The sequence below is a fragment of the Metopolophium dirhodum genome, chromosome 1 (genome assembly GCF_019925205.1).
Source record: "Metopolophium dirhodum isolate CAU chromosome 1, ASM1992520v1, whole genome shotgun sequence".
Classification (NCBI taxonomy): Eukaryota; Metazoa; Arthropoda; class Insecta; order Hemiptera; family Aphididae; genus Metopolophium; species Metopolophium dirhodum.
The window spans coordinates 107,219,731-107,232,881 of record NC_083560.1 but is presented as its reverse complement, the minus strand read 5'-3'; the positions used below and the strand labels follow the sequence as shown (position 1 = coordinate 107,232,881).

The following is a 13,151-nucleotide window of genomic DNA, read 5'->3' as shown; positions in this document are numbered from 1 at the left end:
TCTACCATACACGCGACGTGTTTTATTAACAATAATACCAGTAAAACAATAAGAATTCTGAAAACAAATTTGAATTCAGCATAAAGTCTACAATAGAACGGTCACTCCACTTTAAGCAATTTTTTTATAATGATTAGTTCAATTTTCAAAAATGTTGAATTTTTTTAATCAATTTCTTTTTTAAAGGGACTGATATTCCTGGCCTGACCGTTCCGTTGTAAACTTTATGCTGAATTCAAATGTGTTTTCAGAATTCTTTTTGCTTCACTAGAGTAATCGGTACATTGCCAATAGAACACGTTAATATACTGTATTGCGCATTTGTTAGACAAAGACATAAAATGACTGACTGGAACCATCTTAATAAACAATTTTAATACATCAATTAAGTTTAAATTACTATTAACTTAAACTAATAAGTTAAGTAAATTTAAAAAAAAAGCATTGAAAAGGTATTTGAATAAGTGATAATCAATTGGATAGTAATATACTAACAACTAATATACCTATATTATAATTTACTATGTATGTAATTTAAAACCTGTAGGATTGTATCATTTTAGAACTCTATTCATATTTCACGCTGTGTTAATTTAACTTTAAATTAGAGTGTAAATGTGCTTACTGTATTGTTTAACATATTTTGTGAGTAATTCAAAAAATAAATTACTCAAACATTCAAAATATATAAAAAAAAACTACTATGTTTTTACTTATAAATGGTAAATATTTTATATATATAGGTATATATAAGATTTGTATTTTAAAACTAGATTATTTTAAATATTATTCTATTAAATTTTAATTGTTAATAACAGCGTAAACTGTATGAATTATGAATGTATAAATGTATAAAACACCAGTATAAATAAGTAGGTACTTTGAAAAAAAATTATAATATATAAATCGAAATGGTCACAATTCATGATAATCATACAATAATTGTATTAAATATTAATAAATAATAAATAATAACCCGGGCTGTGAATTTAATGCACTAATAAACCTTCAAAAAATGTCAAAAAATGCAGTATGAAATACCAAAAATTATAGTATAAAATTCTCTTAAAATGGTTTTTAATTTAATTTTTATATTTATATTGATATTATAAGATATTATACATTAATACACTACATTTTACATGCATACAAATGTGTTTATTTAATAAAAAAAAAATAATAATAATTGATTGTATTTGAATTTTGTTTAATGCTATTCAACTGAAACATTTAAAAAAAATTGTTTATGTATTTATTTTGTTAAAATAATAAAACAAATTTAAATATATTTCTTTGCAGGTACCTTATTAATCTTTAGTTTTTACTATTGCATTGGACAAAAAAAAAATGTTTTTCAAACATGTTAATTGACGGAATTTAATTAAAAATATCGGAGAATAAACTAAAAAAGGAAAATATGACCTAAAAATGCAAAAAAATAATAAAATAAAAGTTTCATAAATGGATTTGTTGTTACATAATTCAAATCATATACTTGCAAAGTACGTTTCACAATCGCCAAAAAATAATGCCCTTTCCTACAAAATCACAGCCCAAGTAATAACAGAACTTAACAGAACTTAATATGTAGGTATTATGAATCGTGGCTTCATGGAATTCATGGATTCGAATATATTGATGTCTTTATACAGGCGACTAATGTTACATTGTTACCTCTATATTATTATTAATTAGTACCTAATGAATATGGCGTATTAGTTTTTATCTATAAAAATATATACATAGTTCTTCGTATAAAATTTTTTGATAATATGAAAAGTCAAAATTAACTTAATTGAGATTAATAAAATAATGTAAGTTGATTTTAAGTAACATAGATACAAATGAGTTAAACTTAAGTTAATAAATTAAAAATAACTTAACTTTTAACTTATTAACTAGTTGATTCCCAGTCTTCAATATTTCATAATTCAAATAAAAATATTTTTTTTCTCAAATAAATTATTCTATACATAAAATACTGACACAAGTGAAAATTATTATTTAAATAATCAATAATTAATAATTAATAATAAAGTAACACATACTATTATTATATAGTTATTGCTGTTTATTTTTATATACTATTATAAAATTATAATAAATGCTTGATATAACATTTTCAGTAGTACATGGCTATTATATTATTTATTATTTAAAATAACCATAAATTATATTTTTCAATTACTTTAGAGTAATACTACAAATAAATTATTAACTACATTGCAATAAAAAAAAAACCCCTGGTTGCATAAAAAAATAAAATAAGAAGTTTTTCAATACAATAATGCGTATTATCCTTAAAAATATATACATAATTTAAGAGTAATTTAATTTGTTGGTTTATTAATTCAAATAGTTGTAAAACGATAACTAGGCTATGAATATTGAATATCTTATATAATATGTTGTTGGTATATACTATCATAACCTTGAAAGAAAAAAATCATATACATGAAGTTTTTAGCTTAGGTACATGAGTATACTTTTATTAATTTAAATACAATAATAAAAAAAAATATGGTTGACAATTAATTAATTCATAATCTGATTTATACCTAGTTACCCACTTTTATAAAAACAGCTGAAAACCTATTTAAAAGAAGTTAATATTTTTTTCAACCAGCCAAATATTTCAATGATAATTTATAAGGACATAATTGAATTTATAGAAAATAATACTATTTGACAATACATTTTATTATAATACCTTAATAAAATTAAATGCCGACACTTATATACTTATTAAAAATAATAATTATGTAGTACCAAATACAATTGTTAACAATATAATATTGATGTTTCATGGTTATTATTTCAATAAAAATTAAATAAATTGTTAGTACGATTACACTCTTTTGCGGTCAGTTAGCACTCTAATTATACTACCAGCTCCGCCAATCGCATAGGCTTTTTCATGCCACATAAGAAGATGACTGCTTTTTTTCTCAGTTGACTTTTCAAATCCTTTGTAAATATACTTCATAAGAATATCTATCATGTCAACATCTAACTGAGCAACAACTTCATCTATTTGAGATAGTTTGGTGGCCAGAAGAACTTTCATTACAACATTTAAGGCATTGTCCTAAATAAATAACAATAATATATAATTAATTTAAATAAAATTGTATGATTATAAAATATACCCTTAATTGTTGATTTTTTGATCCTAAAGGTGCATTTTTCAACGCAGATTTTAAAGCATCAGCAAAACGACCTCTGTAAAAATTACTAAGGAAAATCTCAATTACAATAATTATTTATACTTCACTATAAAAAGGAAAAAATCATATTGGTGATATAGATTAATACTATTAAATATAATTTATATTGGTATTGATGAATTTGAGGGACAATATCTACTCAATTCTGTGCTATACATACATAATATTATAGAATTTATATAAATGTATATCATACAGTAGAACTCTAAACGATTTTAAACCAATCTGATCATTACTATTGTGTATTTTTGTAATGATTTTAATATGTTTAGTGTACCTAATTTAATTTGATTAAATACATCAATTGCCTGTGCAATTATCTTATATCTATATATATAAATAAGTGTACATTTTGAATACATTTTATAACTCAAGATCCACCAAACCGATTTCGATAAACATTTCAGGACATATTGAGATTGATATGTAGATGGTTTCTGTGAAGTTTGTACGCTGTGGCCTAAGTGGTTCCGGAGTTATGGCTTCTTAAGTGCACACCTGGCGACATGGCCAAAAACAACAATAACGTCTATACAATTATTTTTATCTGTATATATAACCCATAGCAACCATTAAATAACAAAAATTTATATCGTAAATCTCTTTGAGCCCCTACAGGGGGTGATCACTTCCCTTTTTAAATTAGCCTATGACAATCACCAAGAGTATTGGTGAAAGAATTTTCAAAATCGGTTCAGTAGTTTTGGAGTTTATCTCGAACATACAAACAAACACATCATTTTATATATTAGTATAGATAAAAATGAATGTTTGTGTGTAGATTAGACCTCTGGAAAAAAGATAGGCTAATTTAAAAAGTATTAAATTTGTTTTTTTTTTATTCATCGGATTTTAGTACGGTTGCGTTAGGCTCTTGTATTAACTGATTATATTAATCCTCCGTAGGTGGAATTAAGTAAAAATGACAAACTTGGTACAATTTTGATACTTTAGAGTTAAATCATACACTTACGTACAAACAGCACGGGGTCCGTGATCTAGCGCAGGTAGATTGTCTACCTGATAATATACTGCTGCGAATCAGAATTTTTATTCCGGGCAACAGAAAAGTTAAGATACATTTTGAACACCATACACCATACACCGAATATTAAATAACTAATTGAACAAAGTTTGAGTCATATAGAATTGGTACATTTAACGGGCAACTAAGTGCCAGCGGGATCAGCTAGTATATATATAAAAATCTCGTGTCACGTGTTTGTCAGGGATAAACTACAAAACTACTGGACCGATTTTGATGAAATTTTTACAATGTGTGTATTTTGGTCCAACTTAAAAGATTGGCTAATGTAAAAAGGGAGACCTGGGAGATTTTAGATGGAAATTTTTGTTTATAAATGGTTTCCATGGGTTTTTAAGCTATTATAATAATAATAATAATAATAAAAAAAAAAATATTTGCTTTACTTTTTAAAATATATTAAAAATTTGAAATGAAAATCTCTGTACAGGCTAAACTCTGGAACTACTTATCAGATATTCTTGATTTTTTTTTTAACGAAAGAGTATTTCATGGAGAAAGTTTATATGAAAGAAAATTAGGATGGTTAGGTTAGAATAGGATTTTATATAAATTTGATTATATTAATCCACCGTAGGTGTAATTAAGTAAAAACGACAAACTTGGTATAACTTTGATAATTTAGAGTTAAATCATACACTTACGTACAAACAGCACAAGGTCCGCGATCTACCGATTATTTTTATTTTTTAATTATTTAAACTATTGATATTTAAAATGGCCAAGTGTTATATTTTAGGAAATGCTTATATGTTATATCTTATAATGTAACCAACTTGGGTAGAATTATAATATAATTATGTAACGTGTTACAAACAAAATAAAGATGTTAAGGTATTGTGTTACTTTTATACATTACTACCCAACATTAAAAATATGTACTAACATAACTATTCTTTAAAAATAAATAGTATATTTAAGTGGTATTTGATTATTTGTCAGTGATTTTAAATAATTTAAATGTCATAAAAATATATTAGCAATTTTAGTAACAGTAAAAGTGCATTTAGAAAAAAACAAAATTAATTTGATACCTACTATACTAAATAGACAATACAACAAATCAAAAATTCAATTCCTACAAAACCTATAAAATAAAATAAGAAACTAAAATATGTTTTTTAAATTAAAATCAAGTTTTCGGTACTGGGTGAAATTTTTTTTTGCATTTTGGGACTTACATATTTACAGGAGTAGAGACCTGTTTGCAAATTATAGTGACTGTGAATATGTACGCTATGTATTATATCTATCTATAGTTATATAAACCATTCGGAAAACTCATACACACTTATGATGCGTTACTACACATACAGTTACACAGTACACCCAACAGATAAAGAACATTGTCTAAATCAAATCCCTTTCAACAGCTGTAAAACAATTAATTATATTCAACAATATTTAGATTTTTTAAATTTAATTTGGTATTCCTATAACTTGTGCATACTGAATTACCAACCATATTCAGTAAGGTTTGTTAATACTCTACTGAAAGTCCCTAAATGTTGATTACCATCTTATATTATACTCGCTTTACCTAATGCATTTATTTTAGTATTAATTAATTTTTGTGATTTATGTTGTACCTAATGTTATAAATAATTATAATATATTACAATATAAAAGATCTTATTATGTGGAAGCCCAGAGCCACCTGCACCAAATCCGGCACAGTGTATACAAAATATATTGTTCACTGTGATGAATTTCAGAAAAATATCTCGAGAAAAAAAATGTTCTGTTCTAATATTGTTTTACACAAACCAACCGCCTAAATAGTTAGTGATAATTTAAATGTGGGTAGGTAAATATTTTTAAGCTTTTTATTATAACATAAAGTGCAAGCCAAGAAGGCTGTATATAATATAATAGATTATTATAGATTATTGAAAAAAAAACTATTTTAAAATAAAATGTGTGTAAATAAGTAAAATAAATTCAAATATTATTAAATTCAAATCACGACAGATCTATTTAATTTTAAAAAATATAAATATTTATGCATATAAATTTTTATTGAATTGTCAGTATGGCACGTTTAAAATTATGTTTTAATACTCCTAATTCCTAAATTATATTATGGTAATATTATTAAAAAATTCATTCATTTTTACAAGGCTGGGCATTAACGAGTTAAAAAGTTAAAGTTAAGTTAAAAAGTTAATTTTATTTTAACTTTTTAACTTAACTAGTTACTTTTGGCTTTTCATTAACTCAACTGTTAACTTATTAAATTTCTTTCTTAATTAACGTGATATTAACTAGTTAATTTTTCATTTTAAGAAGTAAGTTAAGTTAATTTATTTTGTTTTTAATTTTATAATATTTCACTATTTCAATCTATTTCGTTTTCATGTCAAAAAATATGTATTGTAAATTGTTTAAGGTTAAAAATTTATATCATTCGAATCTTACTTATATGGAAATCTGTATGAAGTATTAACACTATATCCTATAATTTAGTTTTGGGTTGAAAAAAAATTAAGTATGTTAGCGTTGTATAAACAAATTAACTTTTTTTTTAACTTAATAAAAAGTTAACAAAAAATGTGTATTAACTTTTAACTTAACTGAGTTAACCTATAGTTAAATTAACTTTTAACTTTTAACTTTTTGTTTTTGTTGCATATTATCTTAACTTAACTGAGTTTAAAAAAATTATTAACTTGCCCAGCCTTGCATTTTTATGTCGGGGATTTTTTTTTCATATTAAAAAGAATTTAAATTTGAAGAGATTACATACAAGAGTTTTATTTTTCACGCTTATTAAAAATAAATAATTATTCTTTTGTATAAAATTAGACAAGCACAATTGAAAAGCTTAAAATTAGTATTGATTCATACATAATAAATATATTCTATAAATGTGTATAGCTCATACAAATGACACATTTGAAGTTTATAATGTTAATTTTACTTGGAGTTAAATTATGTCACAAGACAATTACACTCGAGCCGAAAATATCAGAGTAATTATACGATGCACCATATAAGATGCCCGACTAATTAAAGTGGCTAAAAAAACTATTTAGTAAGGTTAACGAATGAATCACTGTTATAATTTAGCTAAGTAAAAATGTAAAATAGTACTATTATAGTGAATGAAAGTTGTGCAAATTAAGTATCCTAAAAACATAATAAACATACCTAGGTACACGACATAAAAATAATGTAACATTTATCTATGAATTTAATGAAAAAGTGAATATAAGTTTTCATTATTCCTTCCAATAAGTCATTATAACATAATAAAATAAAAAAGAAATCCTGCATAATATTATGTATAATAAAGGATACTGGTTAATCATCGTTGTAATTTCAGATTCATCTGGAATGGCAGTTGTCGATTGATTTTCAGGTTGTTCGTCTTCTTTGAAATTCTCATTGAATTGATCGACGTCGATTTTTCTGAATGCCGAACTTCTTGTGTTTTCAGACATCGTGCACTTTTGAACTTGTGGGATTTTGAGCGAATACAAATGTACGAGACAAATAAACAGGTAAATTTAATCAGTTGAAATTTTAACCTTACTGATAAAGTGATAGCCAATCAAAATACAAAATAAATAAATATATCGATCTAATAAGTTATTTAAATATGTGAGAAATAAATTGAAATACACAATTGCTATAACAATTTATATTTATTGGCCACTAATGTGCCGAACAAGATAAATGACTAATAAACATTTTAATACTTTAAAAGTATTTTTTATAATCGTTAGCATTGAACAACGTATTATATTATGATCGTTTGACGTTTGTACCAATTCATAGATAAACACCACATTATCAACAACGATACTGTGAGATAACAGTATTTTATAGTATTAAATATTATGACAGCAAGAGAAAACTGATAATAAATAATTAAATATGTACTTATAATTTGAATTAAATTCAACTATGTGTGTGAATTCAGAAGACAGCTTCCGTCGTAGATATATGCAAGATTTTCAAGAAGAAAAGTTCGAGACGTATAGAAATCAGAGTCCTATAGGTGTTGCAAATGCTACCATGTACAAGACCAAACGCGTACCTGCTATTAACAGTTTGAAATGTGTCCGGTACGTGATGTGCAGTATTGTTGCAATAATCAAGGTGTAGGACCACACAAGTATATATTATTAATACAGTATTGCGCATGTACGTGGCACAATATATTAATTACTATTAATAAGTGCCATGAGAAAAAGTTATATTTCTAAAGTACTAAAAGAGCCATAGCGAATACTTAAGTGGGACCTTGTAAAAGACCATGTACTCTGACTGTTGTCTAGTATATAAAGGCGCTCCGAGAGAGAGACAAGGCACGCTATTTCTACGTGACGACTAGTTGACAGTATTCATGCTAGAGATATTTGTCTTAAATTGTAACATTACTCTGAGTGTTTAAAATAAATTAAATACTAACCTACCGTCAATAAAATTCATAATAATAGTTAAATTGACTGCGTGTTAATTCATTTGATTCAACCTTTGTCAACCGTGCTCCACAACTGGATCACAACAGTATTAATTACTCATATGAAAATACAATGTAACAGGTATAAGAAAAAGTATGATTTCTTTTGTTATATAAAAGCAAGACTACACGTAGCAAGGATGTACGTGTAGGTACCTTTTCCTTGTATCAATGTACCTATATAAGAGGGACTAATAAAAGGCTCATCACTCTGTAGTTACTCTATAGGTTACTAGTTGACGGTATCCATGCTTATTATTTATGTCTTAAATTATACTAGTTCAAATATATAATTGAAACTATTCTTAATTGATTTATGTTTTTATTTAATAAACTTATATTATAATCAGTTTGAATAAGAGTTATTTGTTCGACTTCGAAACCCATGAACAGTGACTTTCCTCTGGTTCACAACATAGGTACGGATGACGGATCGGTTCGTTTTGCTGGTATATAATTAACGCTTGGTATCGATACATTCCAATTTCTTCCTTGAAAACTTTAATACAATAATATTAATTTACAACATTGTTGTCCACATTGATATTAAAGAATGGATAGGCCATGGCTATAATAACAATATAGAGGGAATCGTGCCGGAATGTGGAAGAAAGAAAGACTATTTTTATCATTGCTATATATCATACCAATAGTCAATTGGTTAAGGTCTATGATCTATGGCTGTCCATGGCTCCCGTATAATATTTGCCACTTTTCACTTTCTGATTTAGCAGTAACTCCTATACTGAATAATATATTGCCTATATAAATCTTAAAAGGGACTCTAATAAACATTTTTTCAGATATATTATAATGTTCAACATTTAGGATTTATAAATACTAATGATGAATATAAATTATTGTATTTATACTATTAAATAATTATTATTAGGTATGTATCACTAATTTATTTTAAAGCAAGTTTTCAAAACAATATTTATACTTCCATTATGATATAAAAATTATAGGTTAACTATATTATAATTTTTAATCCAATTTTAAAAATATATAAATTTTAATATGTTATTATATTAAATGGAATAAAGTTTGATTTAAGTTCAAGGTACCTACTTGTTTTTATTTAGACATTTACCTATATTTCATAATTTATTATTATTAGTAGATACCTCCTGGTGTTACAATAGCATCCATAGTACCTATAATATAATTATTTTAATGATGTAGAAGTAGACAATTAGAAAAAAATAATGCAAACAAATAGAAACATTTTTAAAGATTTTACAATAATTACTCAACTAACAATGATACAAAAAAATTGTTGCTAGAATTCCATAAATAAAAAAAACTGTATATTATATTAACAAAAAATAGTTAAGTATGTAAAAACAACATAATAAGGAATCCTGAAATTACTGTTGTTCAGTTTAAAAAGCTATGTACTCATACAACTATAATAATACTGGGTTACTAATTATGATGTGTACGTATGGGCTATGTACACACTGCACAGATAACATAAAAAATCATTTTTTTTTTTAAATACCTAAATTACATAACATTATGAAAAAAAATCAATTACCTTTTATATTATGAGTAAGACAATGTTTTAAAGTAAGCATCAAGCTATTTTGTTTTTTTTAAATGTTTTACTTTTTGGCGTGAAGTAACCATACAAACGTCTAACATTATAAAGGGTAAATGCATAAATTAATTTTTTTAGTAATTATGTAAGACCACTAAATTGATTAAGAATAAGATTGATTTGTAACAATTAAAACAGGTTATTTTAAATACAAGTTTGGTAAACAATAAAACTAAAGATATATTTCAGTATTTAGATATAATTTGTGAATAGCCATGATATAGGTAACAATGTAACATACCTACAAATATAATATCATAATATGATAATTATTAGTTAGGTAGGTTTTAAATTTGTTTCATAAATAATTTAATTGAAAACTACGGTAAGACGTGGTGGCTAAAACATTGAGTTTTTTTTTAGTTCAAATTTAGGTTGAGCAATATGCGAAAGTGTTGAATAAATTTGTTACTTACCTTTCGTAGAACTTGCAATTCAGGATTATCTTAGACGATTTTATTTGACAAATACTGAATATTAGACAGGAGAGGTATATTAAAATAATATTTAAATAATCAAAGAAAAGGTATTACAATTAATTTATTTTTTTACTTTTAAAAGAACACGAATATGATATGAAAATGTACAATTTAGTTAAATGAGAATGAGTGAGTGACTGAGCACTGTTATGTGTGTCGTATGAGTTTTTATAGATGATGGTGTGACTGTGTGAGATGCCGCATTTGACCGTACTCCAATTGTAGAATGCGGCATTTCTCTTTCATGTGTGTGTGTGTGCCGTGTGTCATTATAATTTTAGGATAATGTATTGGTAATTTGTATTTATACAGCTGATGATAATATTGTAATATTGTACTATTTAATTTCTTTTCTTAAATCTAAATATAATCTATAAAATGATGATATAAGTGTATATCATTACATAATAATCTAATATATTATAAATATTTTATACCTAATAATACTATGTTAGTACTTAAATATAAATTTGTATATACACTATTGTATCTAAAAACATTGCACTTATTTTTTTTTTCAAAATGCTGGGCCTTACTGAAAGAACTTTTGTGGGAGCCTAGGAGTTCTAAATTACATTATAACTACATAAATAGTGTATTTAAAACAAATTCTGAAATCCTCAATCACACACAAAATATTTTATATAAACCAAACATTTTTAGATTTATTTATTAATACATTAATAATAATATCACAAAGACATAGTTGCTGATAGTTAAGACTAATTAAAAAAAATAAAAATATTTTTGCATGACACAAAAAAATTATAGTTAGGCAAGAATAAAATCTTGATAAATTTTAGGTACCTATGAATAAGCATACCCTGCAACTACTCAAATGATTTCTCTGATGTAGTATCATGTAAAAGTTATAATTTTTGGTCTTAACACTAAAAAACCTAAGATGCCACATTTTTAAAGAAATATTATTTTTTTATTAAAAACAAGAGAGAATTATTTAAATAGTTATTACGTGTCAAAATCATTTACTCCAAAATATATTGATATTTTAAAAATTGGAAAAACTACTAGCCTTAAATAAACTTTTTTACCATAAAAAATTATCCAAGAATTAAATTTACAAATTAGCAGTTTTGAGTTTTGAATTTTTCCATAAAAACATTTAAAAAAATTTAAATTTTAAATTGTCGGTGTTAAAAAAATAGTATATCGTAGGTATTTGGAAAGCAAACATTCTTAAAATAAAAATTTTAATATTGATTAGAACAAACGTTATTTAATTTACTATGTGTTTCTGTTACACCCTGTATAGGTCCGTAAACAAAATAATTAGACTAAACAAATTGGCTTGTAATTTGTCACAATTTATTTATAAATACAAATACGCCTTTATGGGCCTAATGAACTTAGAATAGTGGCCGGCCCTTCCCAGTCCACCCCTGTGCTCGCCCCTTTTTTTAATTCAATAATACATTTATTTTAAATCTGATTTTTGGAATTTTTAAATATACTTAAGTACCATAATATCAAATTCATAAGATTTGTTGTACTAGGTAGGTAGGTACTTAAAGAGTGTCCTGTGGAGGTACCAACTTCTATTTTTCAAATAAGAGCCCTCCTTTTCAACTGTAAATTATTTTTTGTCATGATATTATCTTAGTTTGTGGCTTAGTATATTAAGGAACAGAGATTTTAAATCTTCGTTTTTGGCCTATACTCGGTGGTGTCTGTAATGGATCAGTATTTGTCATTGATGTATACATGTCAATGTTGAGAAGGAACTCGTTCCAAAAGGAAAGGATTCCTGGAAATATTTTTGTATAAATGAAGCTTGGAACTGCTTGCTTTAAAAATAAAGAAAAAGGAAAAAGAATGATTTATTTTTTTTGATGAACGTGAACAAAAATCACAGTTTCTTTAAATTTTAAAAATATTTTTTAAATTGTAATATAATTTAAAATTTATTTTGTTTTTACGTATTAATAAGTAAAATAAGTTATTTTTAATTTATTTACATTTAATTCATTAATTGTTGTTCTGTGTTCATGCCTAATATTTTAAATAAAAAATTATTATTCTAAAACAACAATTTTTTAAATAAGTTGGTTGAAAATGAATGAAAATTGGAACAAGATCAAAAAAGATAAAACTGGTTCATTTAGATCTGTTAGATTAAATAAGTACTATATCCTTGGCTGAAATTGATAATCGTTTAAATACATTATCTATACATCTTAGCACTGACATCTCCAGAATTCTTCATAGTTCATTAATTTTCCAGCTAATGTATTACGATACGGATCAGTTGATAATTTTTCTGCATTTCCTATGAAACTTTTTCAAATAGGTACACTATAAAATATATGAA

The 13,151-nt window shown here is 25.1% G+C and overlaps 1 protein-coding gene across 1 annotated transcript; it reads right to left on the bottom strand.

The window, feature by feature from the left end:
* Nucleotides 1-2,050: 2,050 nt before the first annotated feature.
* Nucleotides 2,051-8,027, bottom strand: LOC132936305 (actin-related protein 2/3 complex subunit 5-B). Its single transcript, XM_061003002.1, has 3 exons — nt 7,573-8,027; nt 3,150-3,222; nt 2,051-3,088 (listed from the first exon to the last, which is right to left on the bottom strand). The coding sequence occupies exons 1-3, from the start codon at nt 7,713-7,715 to the stop codon at nt 2,849-2,851; spliced, it is 456 nt and encodes a 151-aa protein (XP_060858985.1). The 5' UTR covers nt 7,716-8,027; the 3' UTR covers nt 2,051-2,848.
* Nucleotides 8,028-13,151: the final 5,124 nt, after the last annotated feature.

What these genes read in the sequence shown, in the direction of transcription:
- LOC132936305 (XM_061003002.1), bottom strand. Translation starts at nt 7,715, where the DNA reads ATGTCTGAAAACACAAGAAGTTCGGCATTCAGAAAAATCGACGTCGAT. An exon ending in ATTACAACGATGATTAACCA is followed by an intron (nt 3,223 to 7,572) that starts GTATCCTTTATT and finishes TAATTTTTACAG; the next exon opens with AGGTCGTTTTGCTGATGCTT. An exon ending in CAAAAAATCAACAATTAAGG is followed by an intron (nt 3,089 to 3,149) that starts GTATATTTTATA and finishes TTATTTATTTAG; the next exon opens with GACAATGCCTTAAATGTTGT.